This window comes from Parus major, chromosome 2 (assembly GCF_001522545.3).
Source record: "Parus major isolate Abel chromosome 2, Parus_major1.1, whole genome shotgun sequence".
NCBI classification, from domain to species: Eukaryota; Metazoa; Chordata; class Aves; order Passeriformes; family Paridae; genus Parus; species Parus major.
Genome location: NC_031769.1, coordinates 128,611,095 through 128,635,403, shown reverse-complemented (window position 1 = coordinate 128,635,403; position 24,309 = coordinate 128,611,095). Strand labels below are relative to the sequence as shown.

Sequence of the window (24,309 nt, the reverse complement as noted above, 5' to 3'; positions counted from 1 at the left end):
AGCAAACCCTTGACTTCAATAAACTACAACTCATCTGTGCCTGGGACATGGGACTAGGCACCAAAGCTTCTCTGGTAGGAAACAGCAGAACCAGAAATGTAAACAACTTCCAAGAGCAAGGCAGCAGCCACAGGAAAGCCTGGGCTTCAGCCAGGCCTGTGTGGCAGCAGCAGAGACAGGGGAGACGCCGTGGGTTTATCCCTGCATTGCTTAGTAATTGGAGTTAGGGCAGGCATGAGGATCTGTGGAGAGAGAAGAGCAGGCAATTGCCAGTTACCAAGTATGAAAAGCATGACTGCTTCACATACTCTTGGCAAGGAGAGCTTGGGATGGAAAGTATTACTTAACTGAAACGGGAGTATGACACACGTTTTAATTCAGAAACATAGGAATGGCAAGTTAACAAGAGTTACACAGGCAGTGACAACCACTGATTTCCTCCATGTGAAGCACATAAGAAATATCCTTTCTTCCAATGAAGACTTGTTAAGACTCATGAACTTCTGCCATTTTGATTTCCCCTCTAAAGGGCTGACCAAAGTGAGCCATTTGTACAGCACTTTCTTCTGGAGTTACTCATCTTTTCCACTGAGATAATTCCATGTTTGTCTGCAGTGATCTGCATCCCTTCTCTCAGCTGCATTCCTAACTTTTATTGCCAAACACAGCATGTAAACTGCCTTCAGTATATAAAATTTACTTTTTACAGGAAGCAACAGTTCCTAGGACAAACTTGCAAGCAGCCAGCCGCCTGTTCTCTGCATTTGTCAGCTCCGCCTGCTCAGCCTGCTCCTCTCAACACAACACTTCGTGACTTCGCCTTACCTTCATCTTTTCACTGACACAACACTGAATAAAGCAACCAGTGCAGTATTAATCTAAATTCACACCATTCCATGCTTATATTGAATTTTGTACCATTCTGTCTTCCTTCCATAGCACTAAAATTGCATATACTATTTTTTAAGTTCAGAAATAAAGTAAGCAGCAGACAACAGCATGCTCTGGCTGTCTTGGACCAATCCAAAACTGTGAAAACCATGGAGGAATTTCATAAAGCAAACAAACCCTCCAAGGAACATATTTGGTCAGTTTTGGCCCTATACCCTGCTATCACTTTTGGATTTTGCACTGTGACTCTGAACTTGAACCTTTATGAGATGCCTTCTCTCATGTCTCACTTTAGGCACAACAAGGAATCCCACCAGGGACCCCATCTGGACTTGCTCGGTGTGCTTAACTTAGAGCATGTGCTTAAGTCATGGATTGCATCTGATTTGCTTTTTTTAAAATTCATGCTGAAAAGAATTGCTATGAAAATACAAATTCTTTATTTTTTCTTTTATTTGCTTATTTACAACTCCAAAATACTTTAGGACACCATACAAGTAAGTGCTTCCACTTGAAATTTCCAAGATCTTTTTATTTAGCATCATCAACAATTGAGTCATCCTAAAAATGAGATACATGCAAGAGAAACAAAAGAATAACATCTTGGATCCATCTAACCTGAACATCACCAGCCGCCTCTCCAGACAGTATCTACTGCACATATCCAACACGAGGCCCAGCAGGAGCCCACCTGTCACAACACAAATGCTATCATAGTTACACAAAGTTTTATTTAAAGGTCAACAATCATCCAAAGCTGAAGAGATACAAGTGAGGGGATGGATCAGCCAGTATCTAGTGTTATGCAATCAAAAGACTTTTTTTCAGCAGTATCTAGTCATAAGTAGAGACTGGGATTTTCCTAAATCACAGCAAAATAAAGACTATCATCCAGCAGAGCAAAGCTCGTGCACTAACAGATGCAGACTCCTGCAAAAGGAATCACTGTCATTTCAACCTTTCTCCCTTGATGACTGAAATCCTCAAGCATCCTAATTTATCTTGGCTTCAGTTACTGATGGCACATGGCCAAGCCATGGCCCCTGGCCCACAGGCAGTGCTTATCCCACATGGCCATCACACGCCAGGGGCAGGGCCACCCAGACCCCCTGGCATGGGGGAAGGAAAGGCTCAGGGACCATGGGGCAGTGTGGGGCTGCCAGCCACATGCCCAGCTCACCTGCTCCCTTGCAAGAACACAGCTGGCAGCAGAACCATGAGCCTCCAAGCCACTCCAGCCCTCCTTCACCTCTCTGCAGAGCTGAGAAGGGGGAGCCTTGGAGCATGACCCCCAGAGGAAGCTGATGGTGGGGCTCAGGAGAGAGGGCTGTCCCACCCCACTGTGGGCACTAGGGATGTACTTGGGAAATTAGAATGCTCGCAATTCTCTGAATGCCCTTTTGCCAGTTCAAGCATCCACTTAATTTGGGGGTTAATTTATTAAGCCATAACCATGAAACAGTCAATACTTCTTTGCATTTATCAAAGTTATCTATGGATACTGAGCACGACCAAAGCACCTTTCTTTCCCATAAAAATGAAGTTCTGCTAAATCTACATCCTGTGTGCACACGGAGATACAGCTACAGAAAATGGCTTGGCAGGAAAGTGAAGAGAGCTGTGAGCATGTAAAGAACTTTTTATTTTTTTTAAAAATCACTTTAGTGAAGTCTATTTAAAATAAATCTCTTTTGAAAGGCATTGTAATGAAGTTCTGCTTGCTTGTCACCATGCACTTTTACAGGACATACTTCAAAGCATTTCCTTTCTTTGCCGAGATGCCACCTAAACTTCTTTTTCTATCACGCCATATTTATTTTTGTTGCTCAATGTTTATTCCTCTATAAATCAAAGTAGGAGAGAAATAGATGTGCATGTATTTATTATCAAAACAAGTAACAGGTCAGCTATCTTTGTCATGCTTTCACTGTAAGAAAAACAACAGCTTTCCATACGCTCCTTCCTACCTGAGGTTATTCCATCCTTCAGTGTCTCCAAAGCTCTAGCTTTTTTTTTTTCTTTTTCCCCTCTGGAATAAGATCTCCAATTCCTACAACACAAACTTCACTGAAGTCAATGGATTTGCTCAGGTACAACCAACAGTAAAAGCAATACTAAGCATCCCAATGGAAATTAGTAAATGCTCTAGTAAATTTTGCTTAGAAGCAGACAAGGTAAAAGATGCTACTACCATGAGCTACTTTATGCTGCACTGCTCTAATATTCAACACTGAGCACCATCTTGATCCCAATTCCTTGGTTTTGGTGGCAGTAACTAAACCAACATTGATGTAATGGAGGAGGAGAAACAAATACTGGGAAACTGGATACTTTCTTTTTGGGAAAGAGGGAAGGAAGAAAAAAAGAAATCATATAGCAGTATATAGTTTAGAAAACCGTTTCTTCCTATACAGATTCAGAACATAATCATGTTTTCCAAAGCCAAAATCAGTATGTTTTCATCCAGAGGATACCAGAAAGTTGAGGTTTATTAATTTCTACAACTTTTCTCTTTGCATTCAACCAAGACTACATCAGGTGAGGTTTCCCCATAACAGAAGTTGTTGCAAGGTCAGCCTGCACTTTCCCAGAAGCAGGAGTTCCTGAATGCCCTGGTGAGGCTGCCAGGCTGCCCATATCATCCGTAGGGCACCTTTCTCAGCGTGCACAGGACGGAGGAGTCTGGGAACAGGCACAGAACCACAAGCACCACGGCCCCAGTGCTGCTGTTCACCCACAGCATGCTCGAGAAGGAGCCACTGCCGTTCGCTGCATTGCATGAATGCCTGCAAGCTACCAGATGAATTATGCATTTGGGATAGCACTGGTTTCTATTTTCGTGGTGCTGAGATGGCCATGTGCAGCTGGAGGACTGGACCCTATTTTTTCCCAAGCAGAAGACTTAAAATACTTCAGGTTTGCTGCCTGAGGGTGGGAAAGCAGCTTATGCTATAAAACAAGAACCTTCTCACATTGTTATGAGAGGTTCTAATTTAATATAACTGGGGTAATGGATAGCCAATTTTAAGCAGGTGGCTTGGTTTAAATATTAACTCTGGTGGTACATGTGGATTTATTCAAAGGGTAAGTTCAGCTGCATAGTGACAGTCACAGTTTACAAACCAAGTGTAACACAGCAGAGAACTGCCTTGTAATTAGGCCCTTGAAAGTTACTTTTAATCTTCAAAGTTTCATATTCTGCAGTCTCTTTAAAAAAAAAAACTCACATGGAACACACTGACTGAAAAGGAAATTAATGAAATAAGAAGCATTGTCTTTTTCACATGGTAAAAGTATATAACTAAATCCGTCTCCATAATCTAGGCAGATCATGCTGATGCGTGGAAATCCTTGAACTGCTGGCCAACAGAAACTCTGCATTTGAAAAAGTGAAGTCTCTTAACTTGTTTTGATTCCTCAAGGCAAGTCTCCAGCAAACTGCCACTTAATGTATGAGCAAAATACCACTTATCAATCATTTCTTTTCAAAAGATGCAGCAACACATCCCAAGCTGTTGTTTGAGCCTAGATTGCTGTACCTTTGCTGATCATGGTAAAATCAGTTCAAATTTTGGAGCTGATCTTTTCTTTTGCTTAGTTTGTACCTGGTCTGCTGTTTTTTAAGAAACAAACCAATACAATTCTGGTCAGTTCCTTTTAGTTCCCCTTTGTTCTGCCTTATAAATGGGAGTTTTGCCTTTTCCATCAAATGCATACATATGAAATACTGTTTTCCTGTCCTGTAGAAAATCCTGCCTCCTCCAGCCTGAACTATGTGTTTACATGTTATTGAAAATTGTATCTGTAGTACACCCAGACATCCTCTGATACTAAAGCTGAACAGCAATCCCAAACTAATGCTTCACTTCAGTACTGCTTTCCTACTTCCCTCTCCCTCTTTCAATCCTCTTTTAGGACTCTCTGGTCCTAAAAAGACACCTGTCAATTCTGGATGCTTAAGCTTCAGAGGTGAATCTTCTGCATTTAAAAACAGATTTTCAAAAGAAAAATGTGTTCAGAAACTCAGCTGTATGACATGCATAATATTTACCTATATTCATCAGGAGAAATCACAACATTGCTTGAGTAGATGATCTATTTCAGTCTTCCCTGAGAAACAAACAAATTCATATATCTAAAAGGATTTGTCTTGAAGAACTAGCCCCTTTCTGAGTGCTGGGAAGTGCCAGATACCCACATCTCCATCCAGACCCAGTGACAAGCACTGAAAAGGGGCATTCCAACAGCAAGCAAAAAGCAGCAGGTGGGAAAGACATTGCTTCATGTAGATCCGGGCAGGGAGGGCAGGAAGAGATGCCTTCCCAGCTCAAGCTGCCTCCTGGAGAACCTCATTCATCAGGCATGAATGACTGATATTTAGCAGCTAATAAATATTTATTAGGCAAGAGCTAAGTAAGTTCTAATAGCTCATTTAAAATATTATCTAATTTTCACCATGTAAGTAAGAATTTATAACCATATGCACTGTTAATGCATAGACTTCAACTTGTTTAATTAATACGCTGAAAGTCCTGAATAACGCAGATTTCCAAAGATAAAACTGATAAGATACAGGTACTGTACTTCTTACATGAGCATAACAAAGTAATAAGTGATTTGCTGTTGCTGCAGAAGGAGCTAGTAGTTCCTTACATTATGCTTAAGTATAATTTAAGTGACAGCCATATCAGTTCATAATCATTTTCATGTAATTTCAGATGTTAAATACAACAAGTACTGGTGCTTTTTTTCCACCCAAACAGTCAGCTCCAATTTGCCAGTCGGTCCCATTTCTTCTCCTAGTGAAGGTGGTCCTCTGTTTTCACAAGAGCTACACAAGAACATCCCCACTTCCCTGGGTCATCTTTCTCAAGTCCCACAAACAAACCACCATTACCTTTGCCCTCGTCTCTCACATTACTTGCAACACTATCATGCTTCCCTGAGGAGGGCAGGGTTTGGAGGAGGTGAGCTGCTCAGGGACTGCTGAGAAAGTCAGCTCTTTCACCTTCTGCTGCTGGGAATGACAATGCCACAGACCCATTCACTTTCTCTCAGTGCATCACTTGGCTCTTGGACAGAGTGAGGAAATGACTGTAGTCACATCCTCCATGCAACAAAAACAAACAAACAAACAAAAACCAACAAAAACAAAAGTAGAAGGAATCAGAAGTTACAACACATGGATTTTCTTCAAGGTTTTCCCTCCTCTTCAGGGAAAGCTGCTTCTCTCCAATCTGCTGTTGCAGTCATTTCTAAAGCATGCACAACTCTGTGGAATGGCATTAATTAACAGTTGTGAGCAGTCACAGAATGATTTTCAGCATGTAAAGTCACACTGTGGCTCTTATCTTTTCTTGTGTCTCTCCGTCTGACTTTCTCAGCACCCTCTGTACACACAAGAGATCAGGAGCAGCAATACACCATTACAAAATCTCCTCTACAAAATTTTCAGCAGAGCTAGACACTTTTTATTAGTTGGGAGATCTCATTACATTGGAAATGTAGTTAGACACCCAAACCAGCTCTGTTAACAGGAGCCAGCTGAGAGGTAAAAGTGAACAGAAGCTGATACCTTTTTCTCACAGAAAGTGCTGAGACAACTTCACTGGAGTCCCAGGCTACTTCATCCCTAACTTACGCTAATTTTACTAGAAATCCAGTGTATTTATTTACTGTGCATCAATCCAGCCATTATCATAGAATTGAAAAGTATTTTAAATTAATGAAATATGGAGGAAAAATACTTGGATTTGATATCTGTGGTGTTTCCAAGACTGCCTGGAATTGCAATCACAGTGAGGAGGGTATGACAGGGCAGATCCATACTCTCAAAATTAGGCTCCTTACCAAAATACACATTGACTTGTTTGATCGTGATGCTGCCAAGAGACACACTGTCCTTTTGGAAAATGTCATCCATTTCACAACTTTCCCAAAAATACACTTTCTTATGCTTTTGTGAACACCCTAGCATACAAACACAAGCATCAAAAATACATGAAAACTAAGAGTCACAGACTGCCAAGTTTCTTAATCACAGGCTTCTTCTCCCAGCATTAGAAAAAAATAAATCCTACTCTGCTTGGCATGCCAGCGTATTATTTTAAATAAGTAGAAGGCCTGAAAGAAAGTCTCCCTTCATTTCCCAAACCCCAAGAGAAAATGGAGGAGTTATTTCCAGAGCATGTACTCAATGGCCATCCAGTGAAGCCTGTTCATTTCGATCAGTCATCGTAAGTCCTGCACCACACCTAATGAACACACTGCTTTCTTCTGATGCATCGTACACTGCCAGCAGGAAAGGATTAAAAATAATTATGGAAAAAGAGCAGAACCTAAAAATCTTATTAAAACAACTTTCTAATTTCCTTGGTTTGTCCCTCCTCCATTGGAAGATGTCACCTTATGCAAGAAGTCAGCTTTACAGTTCCAGATTCTTCTTATATTTTAAAGAAAAAAAACCTCAAGAATTTGGACAACAGGGAGATGGGGAGTCTCTGCTTCACAAGCAGACACTTGGCACACCCCAGCCATCCTCCTGCAAAGGTTAAATAGTTCCCCAGGAAAGCCTGGATACCTCCACCCAGTCTTCTGGTAATGGGGAATTTGTTAGTGGGGCACCTTGTGCTCCAGATCTTCTATGAGAAAAAATTATGAGGTACTAAACTCAATTCTTCAATAACAATAAATTATACTCTTCAATAAGTAAACTTCACACTTTCTCACTACTGAGCAGTTTCTCCGCTTCACAATGAATGTCTTCCAAGAGACTCTGCAGAGCATAGGTTTTGTTCAAGTTAGGTGTGACTGAGAAAAGATAAAAGGATAAACTAGATGCTTTGAAGCAGTGGAGCAGGTGCAACCCAGAAAACACAAAGTTCATGCTCTACCAATAACTTAACTCTCATCCCATTTCTTTGCCCTGACTGGAGTATCAGCACTATTCAGAGCATACTCTAGACTCTGGAAACATTTCATGTAATTGACCACAAAAGAAGTAACACAGATGTGCCTTTCTGTAAGCTGGAGAGGCTCTTTGGTCAGGGAAAGGTGGGTTTTCAGTCACACTGGTAGTGCAGAGGACCAGAAGGGCTGCATGGAGGGAGCAAGGAAGGAGTCTCCTGCAAACTCCACAGCTGGAGGCTGCCCAGCTTCCCTCCTGTTACAGCCAGTTATAAAAATATACTCAGTGAAACTCCTAGTGCACTTTTTCAGACCTGTGTGAATCAAGTTTGACACAAATGATTTTCTCAGAGTCCTTTACTCCTTCTTGCCTTTCCTAACCAGAAGGAGGATGTGGCAGTTGGATGTAACAGCTAAAGCTATGCTTTCCGTACAGTGCAGCTCAGCAATTAGAAGATTATACTTGGCTTTACCCCCTACAATTTTTAAGTCTCTTATTCCTGCTGTGTCTACAGATTCAGGCTTCCCAGTTCAACCTCCCTTCTCCTGCCCTCTGTCACAACAGACCCTTCCTGAGATGCCAGAGAAAGGGTCCCTCTGCCCCAAATGAAGCCACGGCTCACAGCCCTCTGACTGCTCTCAGAATAAGCCTCTGGCAGGCCAAACACTAATTCTTTCTGAAGGGATGAATATTAAGAAAAGGCTTCGTACCAGATGATTATTCCCAAAACTTTACTCGAAGTCCCACAATATAGCCCGGGACCAGCATATTCTAATAGTCTTTATTTATCCGATTCTTTCACATAAACTTCTTCCCTATACAGACTTGCCTTTCATTACTGGAAATAAACTGCACCCAAACCTCAAAAAGGTATTTTTGTGGGGTTTTTTTTCTGTGGCTAAGACACCCACATGAGTTTTTGTTTAAAATAAAATAAACTGGTATTATTCAAAGGGAGGTATAAATAGAGCTCAGGGAGAACTGTCATAGCCTGCTCCTCATACAAGGCTTCTCCTGTGCAGCACATCAAGGCTATTTCAAGAAGCACCTCCCATTTTTCACCCCTGAGTATGTCAAAGTGTGTCAGCTTAAGAAGCCAAAGAAAGAAGTGGTTACTTAAGGGCAAGTGCAAATACCTTGAAGGTGTGGGAGGGAGACAGGGTTGGGTTAACAGGTTGCTCACCGCACAGGGTACAGAGAGGCATGCATCCACACAGCAGCTGCTGAGCCACAGATAATCCCACCCCTCCCTGTGCCAGGCTCAGCATCTCCAGTGGGAGCACAAGCACATGGGGAGAAAATGCTTCCCTCCCTGCACTGCAGGCCTTGAGCATGGTCACTGGCTCATGCACACATTCGCACTCTTGGGGTAGCAACACTCAACATTTTCCCCTCTGGTATCCACGGAGAGAGATTAGCGCTCCTGAATTTCATTAGCCAAGAGTGCTAAATAATCCACCAACTTGTGGAAAGAGTAAAAGCACTGAGGTTAATGTATTTGGTGAAGCTCTGTTGAATGGTTTGGGATATTTTGTTTCAGTATAGCATAAGGAAAGCAGCTGTCACCTTGATAATAGTGCCCGGGGTAATCTGACACTTCAGCCAGTCCCAACTTCAGACGGCTCCCCCTCCATTTGAGCAAACACAGTTACTGATCACTTAAACAGACAAATGGTGATTTGCACAAAATAAGTTTTGAAGTGAGGCTGTAGATCGGAGGAGGAGCAATTTGCACCCATCATTCCTGTTCTTCCGTAGTCAGAAGGGAGAACGCACAAGTCTTCCAAGAAAATCCAACGAACAGAGAGATGCCAAGCTGCAACATTTGGCTCCACACACTCACTTTCCAAAAAGCAAAGGGGATGAGGGATGCAGTGCTCAAATCATCCATGTCTGCTTAAACACTTGCTTTGCGTGCTGCAGTGCTGTCGAATGGACACAGCTGATGAGTCAAAGATGGAATTAGCATCCCTGATACATCAACTCTTTTCCAGCCCAAACCAGTCACCTCCAGGCTTCTCCTTTAATTAAGGCCTGGCCAAGACATGTCAGCAGTCCAGCATCCCCTTCCTGCCAACAGCTCTGCCAATACTTTGGTCACTCACAACCAACTCCTCCCCTCTCCCTCTTTTTCATTGCTGTGAGCTGACTGAGCAGAAGGATTCCTGAGAGTGGGCAAAGGCCCAGAGCTGGCCCAGTTTTTCATCTACCTTTTCTTCTGTTCTTGGATCTTGTACTTGAAACATGAGACTGAAGAGCAGTGCCAATGCTAACAGTTACCTTTTGTGCCTGATAGCACAAAAGCAGCAGGAGGGAAAGAAAAAAAATCAGTCTAATGAGGTTGGAAGCACAAGAGATTGCAAAGAAAAAGAGCAAATAAATAGCTTAAGGTATAAATTACAATTAAGTGCACTATAGTTACCATGTACTGTGTAGTATTGCTCAGAAATATCACCAGCACAAGTTAAAACACCCCACACACTGAGCAAAAAGCAACAGTTCTGGTAGGAAAACAGTAGTCTTACACCACCACTGTGGTGATAATGGCATGAGAAATTGTACAAGTGACAGGTCAGACAGAATTTAAAAGCCTTCAGTTTGTGTTGCTTTGTCCGTTTTTATCTTCTGATAAAAACAGTCTATAGCAAGACAGACAATAACACAGAGCACTACCCATACCTGCAGTACACTCTATTTTGCCACTGTTGAAAAATAAACTTGTTTTCTCCCCATTTTCTTTCAAAGACCAAAATCCATTAAGATGTCTTACATCTGCTTTTATTTATCCAGAGGAAAGTTAAAGCACTTATGCTTTATGCTTTAACTGATAAACTTACATAGCTACATGGAAAATGCCTAATGTCTTATAATGTAATGATTTATTTCCCTTGAAAAGAAAGCAAACTTTTATTTATAAGCTGCTTTACATTTTAGAGGTTTCCACTAAAACAGAAGTTCAGCATATTATGAAGCCTTTACTCACAGGTACAGAGCCAGCACTGAACTTCAATTAATCACAAAAAGATCCAGCAAATAAAACGAAGTCTTAAGGAAAGCTAACTGGCAACTGCAAAACACAGGAGGACATGTCTCTGATAAACTGAATTACTTTTCTGTTAAGCTGAGTACTATATTTACCACCTGGCCTGCAAGGGCTGCTTTTATTCAAAAGCTCTGCGGTAAAATATACGCAAGTGCAGAGGATGAAGACTTTATCATTGAAACCTTCTGCAAGAAATTAGGGGAATGAGAAAGACTCACACTTCCACAGCAAAATTAGGTCAGGACGCCTTTGAACGGCTCCATTTGAAGGCTGTGCCAGACTTCAGATCAAATACTTTTTAGTGCATTAGACCCAACGGCTTAAGAGATGAACTTCTATACTGCTGGTAATTATTACTGGTATTATGCATTGCTGCTTCCCTCTCCACCTGTGGATAATTATAAATAGCCTAGATTTTCCACTGCCTGACATATGCCACTTGGTTAATAGCACTTCCAAAACCTATCCTTTATAACCACAGGTCACACATTTCAAATATGACAACCACGTAACTCCACAGAGATGGCTAAATTATTACTTGCCCCACACATGCTCTTATCTGAATGCTCCCTGAATATACAGAGATGGCTGCATGGCATTAGCATCACAGTAATTAATGATGTGAAGCTGTAAAGTGCCAAGCTGGTGGTTCAAATGCAAACCTGCCTCTGCCCTCCTGTGCCTAGGTACAGCTCTGGACTGTGCAGCCAGGGAACATCCCTGCCAATGGCTCCATCACCTCCTGATGGGGCTGGTTCTGTCCTCTGTGCCAGCCCTTGAAGGCCTTCAGGGCTATCCCCAAATAAAACAGTAACCAAGCTGGGAGGACAAATGCCAAGGAAATATCCCAGATATATATAAGGCAGTTAATTATACACCTCTTCCCTGCTCAGCTTTACTGTTCACACCTGGAGGAATAGGAAATAGAGCCCACCAGTCCCATATCCCCAGTCATGTTTGTGTAAATTTTCATTTAAAAAAAATCAATCTATAAATAACCTAAAACAATGCCCAAACCTCAAAACTATTTCACTGAGTCATTCAGAATCTTAAGTCTTTAAAAACTCAAGACTTTTCCTTAGGTTTTTTAAGCTCTTAAAATTCACAGCTGATTTCACTCTAGCAAGCTAGAAGCTTGGGAGGGTTGTTAAGATACACCGAAACATCCTACTCCAGTTTCCTACTGCTCCTTGTTTTCCTCTCCTGTTAGGTGACACTACTAATTGTACAGCTGCTACAGCTAGCTGCCAGAGACTGCTCTAAGGAGGTTTTCCAATTAGATTAGCCGAATTAAATAATGAGAGAGAGAGAGGGATTAGCTTTTCCTGTGCATCTCTAGGAAGCCACAGAGAAATTCCCAAAAATACTCTTGCTAATCCTCCCTTAGGACCCCTCATCTCTGATCACAAATACAGAAATGCCATGTGAGCGACTTTACTATGTGGGAACTGTGCCAGCTCTGACTGTACAGCAACAACTTTCATGACAAAGGATCCTACCTACTTTTTTTAAGACTGGCAGTGTCTGTGAGAAGTTTCCTCCTCAATCCTTATCATGTTCCCCAAGTCAAATACATTTACCCCATGTAAACCAGAGGAGACAAGCCTCAGATGTTAGGTGAAACAACGAGAAATGGCAAAGAAGCCTCACAGAGACTCCTACCTGTACATTATAGAACCACCACATTTGTTTCCCTAAAGTAAGGGGATCTTTTGCCATAAGCTAAAGCTTCCAAATTCTTTCAGTGCAGATAGAGAGGGTCAGAGGAAAAAATTCAAAAATTAAAAACTGGCACATAAAGTCAGTAGCATCACAAAATATTCACAAACCCAGAAGATTTCTTTAACCCACAGACAACATTCATGGTTCTCAAAAAAAGTATAAGAAAATCTGCATCACTATTAAGTTTATGTCACCAGGCTCAAGACAAATTCAAGGTGTCCACCAGAAGAGACCTATATCAAGATGCCAAGTCACCAACTTTTGGTTAAACAGGAGAGATACGATCAAGCAACATTAGTGCCAGCACAAAACCCAAACCAGCCAAGGACAGAATAAGCTTTTCAGGCTGTGAATTATTGTAAGAACAAAAACAAACGAAAAGAAAGGTAATTTTCCCTTTTCTAATGCCATAGCTGCGAAACAGACAAGATGCAGAATTTTCATCACAGCAATTCTGTTAAGAGTACTGTCTCAAACCATTTTGGATCAAATGCTCTGTGTTGCCAGGAGCTCAAAAGTTCCCTCCATCAGGGAGATCCAATGGCATGGGCACACGACTGCCTCTCCACTGCAGCAGAAAGGCTATTTATTACTAAGCCTGAGCCCCACCAAAGATCCTCCTTGCAGACACAGCCCTGCTCTTCCACAGGGCATGGTTGGTTGGGCAAAACAGCACCAGAGAAAAGCATCTGCAATAGGCAGGATGGCTGGAGACAATGAGTCAACTCAGCTTCAAGGCACTGTCTCCTCTGGCACATGCAGACTTCAAGGAAGTAAGTCTGTTTTTAGCAGGTGGCCAGAGAATCTACTTTCCTCACCCTCAAACCCTGCAGTCAGGCCATCAAGCAAAACTGAGTTGTCAAAACATTATCTAAACATGAATCATGAGTCTTCATTATTTGAGGCTGTTAAATAATGTATCTCTTTATAGTCAGTTATCAGACTTGTTCCTTCTAACACCTCCAGGCCATTCCTCCCCTCTGCAGACCAGTGGATGCCCTGTGCTGCAGGAAGGACCACAGCTCCTACCAGCAAACACCATCTCATGGTTTGCCAGAGGGCTTTGTCACTGCCAAACTCTCTGGAAATTTCTGGAGACATCTGTCATGCTTCCATGCAGCAGACAGAGAGGTCCACTGAAATATTTTGGGCAAAAGCCATAAAAAGACAAATTCAATTGCAACACAGACAGATAATTTCTGCTGAGCCAGAGGTCCATTCAGGTCACAGCAGCTCTGATGGGACCTCCCAGCCTGCTCAGGTCGGGTACAGACCTATGCTAACCACTATTCCCAGTTTTTCTCCTTAGACGCCAATTATTCCAACTCTTTCACATTTTGCAGTGATGACCATGCCTGTCCCCTTACCAGGGCTTTCAGGGTAGAGAAAAGGCTGTGCTGGAAAACCAAACCAAAAGCACCTATAGGAAACATTGAGGATCAAATCATACTTATGTGGGGGAAGATTTATAAAACTGCTGTATTAAATTACAAGCGAAGAAACAAGGGGAAAAAAAGAAAAAGAACAGCTTTTGTTTAAGGCTTTTTTTTGTGCTAAGTAAAGTCAGAAAGGCTGCTCCTTCCACACTAATTCAGGCCAAGAAAATTATTAACACAATTTCGAGAGAAATTTTGTTGTATTTATTTAACTGGGAAGCATGTTCTGTGGGACATTTTTTCTCCTAACACGTGAAAGACACACACACAACAGTATTAAAAAAATTAAAATATATGCAAAAGAAAGCTCTATATAGAATGAAGTTCTATATAGACACATACACACACAAAGTTTCAAAGATCTTTCAAGCTAGAACAACAGCTGGAGAGAGGTCAGTGTGGAATGCTCAGTGGAAGACAGTCTCTGTGAACATGTAATTTTAAAAGTACCCCATGAGGTTTCATTTAATGACATTTTAGATGTCACATTAAAAAAAATAAATAAATCAGTCTTCATGGATGAAAAATAATCAAAGAGCACATGCCTAGAAAATCATAAACAGCTTCACCAAAGACAGTAATTTAGAATATATACATGGCACTTTAATAACTTTTCCTGTCTATCCCCTAGACTAACCATTCTTCTTGTTATACCATAAAAAAGGAGGTTTGCAAGCTGCAGATGCTACAGATGTTTAAGCTACCAATTATTCTAAAGCATTTATCTTCCAACTTCGAACACTGCCTCAGCAGTTCCTGAGAACTTTACACTTCCTCTCAATGACATTTACACAAGCTTGTAACTAACACAACCAAATTTCACACACACTGTTCACAGATGCCTCTTCTCCTTGCTGGACAAACGCTTTCCTTTCTGCTTGCTCTGCCACCAATGGCAAGTACCAAGTGGCTCTGACTCCCAAATGGGAGAAGGCTCAGTCCCACAGACGGGACAAGACCTGAAGGTTTTGCAATCTGCCTTCCACAAAAATCGTCAGAATCTTGCTTCTCAGCAGCATTATCTTACGCACATCCTTGCTGCAGGAATTATACATTATTACTATTTATAAAACTAAGACATATCTATTTTTATTTATGCCATGTCACATATTTGTACTCAACAGAAGCTCAGTTTCTGTCTGTGCCAAAGATGGTGCATTTCTATTACTTTGAACTACCTTCACCTTTCCACTTTGCTTCCTTTGCAGGTTTTCATTTTGAATTTTAAGGACACCATTAATGTCACACCTCAGTGATTAAGTATTTGAACATGGAACTGCACTTGAAAAGGATTTGAATGGAAAGGCTTTGTGGATGGTTTCACCTGGTAATCAGTTTAAGTGACACACTGATTCTGGAATCTCCGCATCCAGAGAAAACACAAATAAGCAGCCTGGGTAAAGAACAATCTGACTCCTGGACATCGCCCACCTCTACATCCACAGCCTGCAACATACACCATGTATTCAAACCCACTTCTAGCCTTCCCCTGCAGACTCCAGTCCAAAAAGCAATCAGGAATCAGCTCTTAAAGCCAAAAGCTATCAAGTGTGTGGGGTTTGGCTGTGTCCTTTAGGTACCGTGTCCAGCCAGTTACGCCTGCAGATACTGAAGAATCAACACAGCTGGAATTAATGCAGCTCAGCCCAGAGAAAGAAGAAAGCTTGCTTCTATCGGTATAATTAATGGAAGGACAGAAGCAGACATACGAGAAGAGATACTGTCAAAGGTGGGAGAGGGAAGACCTGGTTAGGTTATTCATTCATGTGGCAAGTATGATACATTTCTTTTATTCTCTATTGAAACATCCTTAGTCTTGACGCTACGCTGGTCATGCACCCAACTGCTCCCTTGGAAGTACTTCATCTCCCAGGTTATATTACTTTAGCAGCACTCTTTCCTACAGCTCTGTGAGAGTCAGTCACAGAGAGTCCACACAGTCAGTCACTTCAAATGACAGGGATGGGTCACTTCACACTGATCTGAAAGGTGACAAGTGACTTCCATTAGTGTGGAAGCACCTCCAGAGAAAATTATGCTTTATTATGGTTAATCAAACAGGAACAAAACATGTCTGACAACATAATATTTAAATACAGACAATATATTCTGGTTGTTAATCACAATGATGGCTTCTGAAAATTTTGATTCCATTTCTGTGTATACTGATGCCTTAAGTGTTAGCTTTCATATTATCCAGATTCTGTATTGCATTAGTATATGATTCTGAACTTCATATAAAGTGTTAGCAAGTTCTCTTCACAGTTTAGTTAGACAAAACAAACTTTTTCCAGCCTGAGAACCAAGGACACCGCTGTAACTCCAGGCCCAGAAAGTATAAACAACAGTGAATTGAAGAAGGCAAACTGGGACAATGGGACTTCATTACCTGAAGCTGTAATTGGACAACTAACCCCAAAATGTAAATGGACCAAAACTTACAAAAGCGCGAAAATTACATGACCCGTCATCCATCATGGGTGTGTCCATGGCCGTGCTCTAGTACTGCCCAAGGTGTATCCTTTGAAGGCCTTTTTAATAAATGCCTACTTTATTCCTTTAACACTGTCTACCCTCTGTTCTAGGTAGCCTCTCAAGGCATCAACACCACAGGCTATTTGACCTTCTGCAAGTCCCTTTGTCTCCTTACTATTAATAAAAGTACAGTGTATTTATTTTCATGCCCACAACTCAAACACAGCCAAACAGGTTTTTATTTGAACTTTCCCAAATCAATTCACCTTGGGAACAAAACAATTTAGCTTAGAAGGGAGATTTCTGAAGAAGTTGTTTAAATATAAACTAAAAATAGTGATTTCAGATGGAGCATCCACTCAGGCTTCAGTTAAGCACAGCTTATATACTACGCCCTAATAGCCTGTCTACGGACAAGGCCAATTTCTGCAGATTCATCACCACCCTATTAGTCATTATTTCACTTTAAATGAAATCCCTGCTTGAGACATCAACAAAAATAATTTGCTCAGCACAAATGCACTTGTTGCAAATGGCTGTTAAATGCTACATTTTCTCCTACTGCAATCAGTATTCCAGTACTTCTGAGGATTACATGTATTCTGTATTTCTGCCCAAATATCTAGTATGCTTTTGAAAGCATCCCCCAGGGCTGAGCTAATCAAGAAAACAACATACATACAGAGAACTGCCATTATTAGAGGGTCAAACACTAATGCAGTCTGTACTCAAGAGATTGCAAATTATACTTCGATGTGAGCAGGAGAAATCATGTTCGCAAATCACTGAATAGTGTCATGTAACCTATGAATAAATTACTAGTCCTGAAAAGATTGTAGACAGCAATTTACTACCATCTTGTAAGCATGAGCTGAAGATAACCAAACAACAAGCTGTTCACAGAACAGCCTCCAGTAATTCTCTCATGCTTCCTACGATACTGACTGCAAAGTGACTTGAATGAGGACCAAATCACTAGCTCATGACTTTCGCATCCCCTCTCAAATGCGGCAGCACAGAGGGCATATTTATGACTCAGATTCAAGTAGGGTCTTATACGAGGCCTCAAATAAGCTTGCCAATCTCAGTGACAACATTTATGTTAAAAATCATAGTCTGTCAAATCTATTCAGAAGACAAAAGAGCACTTCTCCATAACTAGACAAGAGCTCTTTGTTTGGCCGTTGAGCCTTACTACAGCCTGCAAGTCTTTGCCATAAGCAAGCTGTTTAAATTGCTCAATTGCAAAAGTCAATTTGGTGAGAAAACGTAATTAATAAATGCCACCAATATGCCTCTGCCTGACATTTTATAAAGACAACTCACCATAAAGAGCAATGCAAATGGAGAGCTCTGCAAATCTCTGCAGGCTCTTTTCCAAGCTCAGAAAGCCTTGCCAAAATGCCACCACGTTCCCCACCAAGGATGGCAGGTAGCTCTCCACCATCCACACTCCTGCCAGAGGCATTAGACCACAGCTGTGTGTATGCCATGGGACTTCTGGTAACTTACACCTCTACTTGTCAAGAAATTAGGCCTTAATCTTGTCATCCTGAAATTACACTTAATTTAGGACTATAAAAACTTATATCTACCAAATCTCCAAGCAAATTCCAGACTTACTCCACACTTTCCAAAGTCCACCATCTTTATTCCATTAGCTGCAGTAACTAAAACCTACCACAGCGGTGTTATCTGCCCAACAACCCAAATCCCAGCACGCAACTTCAAACCCTAAGATATCTGTCCTGACTTGTTCCTGAAAATGATGCTCTCATCTACTTCCTTGATAAGGATCTAGGAAAAACTGCAGAGAAAACATCTCTGCACTTTAGGCCTCAATACTCACTCAGTTCCAATGCAGACCTCAGGGCTAAGATATTAAGAACAGGAACTTCAGTGTTTGATCTTGGGTCAAGATTCATCTGTTCATTATTTTTAAACAATAAGATAACCTGAGAGGAAAACCTATTTCCAGAAAGTGGTTCCTGAGAACATCTATCTGAGGGGTGGCCGTAACACCCAAGACTGGTGGCAAGCCCCAGAGCTCCCTGGAATTTCCAGTGCAGGCAGCTGATGGATGGCAGAACCCAGAAGCTCAGTCAGAGCAAGGGAAGCAGCCATGGCAAATTCCAGGTGTTGCCAAACCACAAAAAGCAACGGATGAACACCTATTAATTGTACAGTGAGAAGAAAAAGTATATGTGAAGTGGAGGTGGGTAGAAATAAATCAAGGTTGAAGACTTCCTCCTTTCTTTGGAACTTATTTGACAAAGCAAATTTAACACACATAGGAGAGACACACAAAGCATATAAATCTAAATACCAGCTATCTCTTCAGCCCTTCTTTTCCTCTAATTACTATCTCTGAAGTCTAACTGCCTTTTTACAAAAAAGCATTCCTCCGCTTCAGTACACTATCAATTTTCCAAATCCCAAAACCAAAGTAACCATTAGAAACAAATGTAGGAAAATTACAGCATCATGCTATACCTAAATACTTCTGAAAAATATACCAAATATTACCCTTGGGTCATCTTTCAATTATTACATTTATGCCAACAACTCAGTGGTCAGATTGCTTACACAAGAAACCAAAAGAGCACTCAGGTGATGCCCCAATGCTCTGTTCCACTGCAGGTCCCAAATCCAGCCCCACATGCATGTATTGACGATGTGAAGCAGCATCCAGACTCCAGAAGCCTCCTGAGGAGAGATGGACTTAACCCTCTCTGAGGAGAGCAGCACCATAACACTGCAGTATGCAGCACAACCTGCTAGCCAGCAAAGTTTCTCAGTGTGCACTTGGGCATGCAGAGAGGATCAGACTGTCACACAAGCTCTGGAAAACCATTTGTCCCACTGCTGCAAACTAGAACGAAACGGAAAGGTTTATCAGCCTCTTCCGAATGGGAGCTGACAACTACAGCTGGATAGTTGGCACTGCTCTCTGGTGCTATTAAAATCAGCAAAAGCTGGCTCCCAACATCATGAGGACCAGGCTCAAGGGCTTAACCTTTTAAAAGGCACATCAGACTTCTCACTCCTTTCCTTTCCAGCAGTTTCATGTCACTGTCATTCCCTCTCTTATTAAGCAAACCAAGAAACTTTCAAGGTAGCTAGAAATCACATTTTTTGCCATTCAGCCAAGCCTGGGTGAATCCCCGAAGTCCTTCCAGACCCAAATAGGTTACCAGACCCCAAAGTAATCTGATGTCTCACTGCACACTGCGCTGATGGCAGCAAACCACTCCGCAAGCCCCAGCTGCAATCCACCAGCTTTGGTGCGGGTAACTCTTGCTACCATGTGCAGGTTGGCACTAACAGCCTGGGCTCCCTCTCTCCATCACAGCCCTGTCCTGAAGCAGCTGCTCCCCCGGGGGAGCCGGCATGGCACAGCAGAGCACAGCCGTGGTGTGACAGACCATAGCACACAAAGCACACACCCAGCACCCACAAACCGCTCCGGCGGTTCAGGGGCAGGTCTCACTTCCAGGACATTCTTAACACAGTGCCAATGTCTCCCTGGCACACCCCAATAAAAGTGTTTGTTTGTTATGTGGACCAAACACAGGGAATTCATTGCTTTAAGAAACAAAATCTGCAGCTTCCCCCTCCTCTGCTCAAAAAACTCATGGGTAATTTACTTCATCAGAAACGAAATTTTTACCTTACAGTTTTGCCTAAATAATGATAATAAACAGTAGAATATAAAAACACAAAGAAATTTGGACATTTGACAGTGGTCTGGAGAGCTGGGAGGGCTTTTAAGCATCCATATAAAATTCTTCTTATGACAAGGACAGACTTCTGCAGAGAAGACAGATTTGGCATCTATCTCCTCCCAGAGACTGGTCTACAAAATCCTATCTTAAGGGACCATGAAGCTGCTGCCAGACGGAGTTAAAGGAAAAAGAAGGTAGGTGAAAGAAAAGGAAAAAGACCAACCTCCTTCTACTTTTCCAGTCCCTCCACAACTTTCTGGCAGCAGTAAGGGCGCAGCAGCAGAGCCAGGCAGGCTCTCCCCATTGCCCCCTGAACCACACCACGCTGGATATGCCCCAACAACCCACCTCACACTGCCACAGTGTGTTCATCCTAAGGCAAAAACCCATCAAACTTAATACTTTACTAATTACTGCGGCAGTTTAATAGCTACTACACCATCAGAGAACTTCGTACTAACAGTGTTTCTACAAAATTGAAGTATATTGCAACTCATTAGCCAAGGGTGTTTCTGCAGCACAGTTATACTTAGCGGAAACAGGGGTCAGCGTTCTACACAACCCTTTTTAATCAGTCTTTAAGGAAAGTGTTTTGCAATTGTATCCTTAGAAATCCCTAATGATGAGCCAGATTTCATGAAGGCTGTGACTTGGCTAATTTACACAACAGCTAGAGAACTTCAAAAGTTAACCCAAGCTAGTGGCGTTATTTAGTTCAGTGAAGCGGCTCATTCTAATTGGATTAAATTGTCATGGGTTTTTTTTTAATTTCATATTGAAACCTCAACTTATCATTTCCTAATATTTCCCAAACGCTGCATCAGTGTCATCTGCATACCCCTTCCCTTCAAAGCAGTCTCAGATCCGCAGATGGAAAGGACCAAAAGCCTCTGGCCGGTCCTCTTCGGCTCCTGCCACGGAAGGGTGGGAGCGTTCGCCGGAGGGAGGCTTTCCCAGAGGTACAAATCCCGACAACTGAGCTAATTGCATTAAGCAGAAGGCCCGGTTAGCGAATACACTGGTGGCGCGGAAAAAGTGTAAACAGCAGCATTATCCCGAGCACCTCGCGGCAAGCCCGTGGGGAAGGGCCGGCCGGGTCCGCAGCAGCTCGGGCTCCGCGGAGCCGGGACCTCCGGCCGGGAGGCGCGCAGGGTGTTCTGTCTGAGGGGTCTGGGAGGTCCTGAGCCGCGCACACAAGGGTAGCTGCTGCCTTTTTTTCTCTTTTTAGCCACGGGCCGTGAGGAGAGGATTTTGCAAGGGACGCTCCCGCCTCACCGCCTGCGAAGCCGGGGGAGGCGGCGATGTCTTCGGGCGGCCGCTCGGACACGGGGCGGCCCGGCGGCTCCCGGCGCTGCTCCGGGACGGCAACGAGCCCCCGCTGCCGGACCCAGCCCCGCGCCGCGGCCCCTCGGGCAGCCGCCCCTCCTCCGGAGAGGCAGGGAGAGAGGCACCGGGGGGGTTCCGGGGCCGGCTGGCGACTGGGTCGTCGCGGCTAACTTCGGCCGAGGTTCGCTGGAGGGCGGCAGGGTGCTCCGCTGCGGCACGGTGGCCCTCTCGGCTTCGTGGGGATGTTTGGGGTTTTGTTTGCTTTTCTGTTTTTTTAGTATGGGGATGTCTCTTTCTTTTTTCGGCGGGTGGGACGGAATGGTGCCTGCCGTTCACAGACCGCTCAACTATCAACAGATGTCCCCCCGAGCCAGCCCAGTGCCCCGCGGACGGCGATGCCACGGGGCAGCGCTCCGGCTGCGCGCCCCGCACTCGGCTGTCCTCGGCTGTCCCCGTCCCGTCCCGTCCCGTCCCGTCTCGTCCCGCGGGGCTGCCGCCGCCCCCTCCCCTCTGCCCCGGCACTCACCGGCTGCCCGGAGGCGCAGGCCACGAAGCTGACGGTGAGCGCCAGCCACACGCCCCGCATTATTCCCGCGGAGCCGGCGCGGCGGCCGCCGGGGGCCGGGCACAAAGGAGAAACCGGGGGCCGGCGGCGCTCGGCAGCGCCCGAGGGGCGCGGGGCAGGGCCGGTGGCGCCCCGGATCCGGCCCGCCGCGCTCCTTCCGCTGGGCTCCGCGCTCCGCTGCGGCGCTGCCCGGCGGGCCCGGTGCTGGCGGCGCGCGGGCTGCAGGCTGCCGGCTCCGCCGCCCTCCCTCCGCCCCGAGTGCGCGGCGGCGGCGGCGCGGCTCCCAGTTAAACCCCGCAGAAATTCCTGCAGGATTACAACACAGATTGGCAGCTCCCCCAGCCAGTGGAAAGAAGCAGCGCGCCGCCACCGCCGGCTCTCGCCCCTCGCAAATTCAAGCAACTTTCCCCACCTCCCTCCTCCTCCGCTCTGGTCTTCCCTCTCTCGTCCTCCCCCCCAGTGGAAAACATGAGCAGCGCCGCGGACCGACTAAGAGAAGGCTGGCCCCGTATAACATCGGGGACGTGGAACGGCTCCCCCTTCGCCAGGGAAATGCGGCCGCGTGTTTTTAGCGCTGTTTGAGCTGCCGGGGTTCGCAGCGCTGCTCCGCGCCACCCTGCCCGCTTAGCCTCGGTGGCAGCTTCAAGTGTCGGGAAAAAACCAAAATGGAGGGGTCAAAAATCACGGGAAGCGGGTCCATCCCAAAAGTGCCAGCTCATTATGAATCCCCACTTAGCTTTCTGCCTCAGAATTCATTTATTTAGACTTTTTGCCCTCAACAAGAAGACTAGAAACTTTTAAGGGTGAGAGGCGGCAAAGTAAGAGAGGGCTGCGATTTGTAGCTAGTTATATGCATACAGAAGCTATGTCTTATAAATAAATATTGCAGGCATTGACAGCACCAAGAATGTGTGGTCCAGAAGCCAAAACATCAAGTCTTGCTACAACTAGTCCATGGTATTTCTCAACTGGGGAAAATGGTGCTTTTGCAGAGTTTAGGAGCCTCAGCCCGATCCACTTGAATATGCCAGCGTGTTTCCAGCACTGAACGTGTACAGTCGTTGGACATGGGAAAGGAGCAATAACCAGGAAAGCAAAGTATGTCAGTCTCACTTGCAAACTATGACTGGTGGTTTAAGTCAAACAGCGTTTTATAGCCTGAATCAAATGGTCACAAGGACCATAATGGTCTCTTTTGTTTGAGCAAAATCTATCCCTCTGAGAGGACCCGGGCCCTGAAGAGGGCAAGAAAAGCCCAGGGAGATACCCTGGGGAGATGTTTTTCCCAGGCAGATGTTTTTCCATGCCCTTCACTTTGCTTACCCTGTTCTCTGTGAAGGACTTTGGCCAACGGGTTGCGTTGAGATCCCAACCACCTCCAGTTCCCATTCTGGTTGCCTTCCTATCAAAACAGGCATGCAATGTAAGAAAATAAAATAATCTGGCACAAGCAATCTCTCACCCCACTCATCGCTTTCCCAGCCTCTCCCAGGCAAACACATCCCTGGCGATCCCTGTGCAGTGTGGGCGCGGTGGCTGAGTCTGTGCTGGGAAACTGCAGGACCCTTCTCCTCCGAGGCGAGGCTGGCCATGCCTGGATTGCCCTTACTGTGTGCGACCCACTCACAGGAACGTGATACCTCTCAACAGATATCACACTTGCTATTTCTAGATCCACCTTCCGGACATGCCATGTCATTGATTTTTAGGCTGCATTCCCCACTGAAATCCTATCAGATTATTCAGCGGTCTCCTCCTTGTTGGTGTCACACACATGGATTGTTTAATGTATTCCTTATATTAAACAGATTGTTTAATATAATCTCTCTCCTTCAAAGTACGTTGCAAATACAACCTAATTCTGTGTATCCTCTTCCTTTGTAGGCAGCCAGATTTCAATTCAACTAAGCAACAATTTCAGCACTGTTTAATGTGGGTGAGTGAAGTACAGCAAAGCAAAAAGAGTAAAATTCCATTTGGGCAAAATCTGTAGGACCTCATAGGCATGGGGTCTTAGAGGCAGCCCAGTCCTCAGGGAGGGGAGAGATGAAGAGGTTGCAACTTGCCCCCAGTCAAGGGGGAAAACAGAAAAAGCATTCCTAAACAGTAGGAAAACAGAAGGCCACTTTAGAAACAAATAACATAAAAGAGCAAATGTGAAGACAAAGACACTGTGTATGGGAAGCATCCTGAGGGTCATCAGACACCAAGGGACAGGT

At 44.0% G+C, this 24,309-nt stretch overlaps 1 protein-coding gene across 1 annotated transcript in view; it reads right to left on the bottom strand.

Moving 5' to 3' along the window:
- Positions 1–22,328, bottom strand: part of SDC2 (syndecan 2) — a 59,687-nt gene extending 37,359 nt beyond the window's left edge. The window contains exon 1 of the mRNA XM_015618260.2: positions 22,052–22,328. Coding sequence (XP_015473746.1) covers positions 22,052–22,111 — 60 coding nt within the window. The 5' untranslated portion in view covers positions 22,112–22,328. The remainder of the gene's footprint in view (positions 1–22,051) is intronic.
- Positions 22,329–24,309: the final 1,981 nt, after the last annotated feature.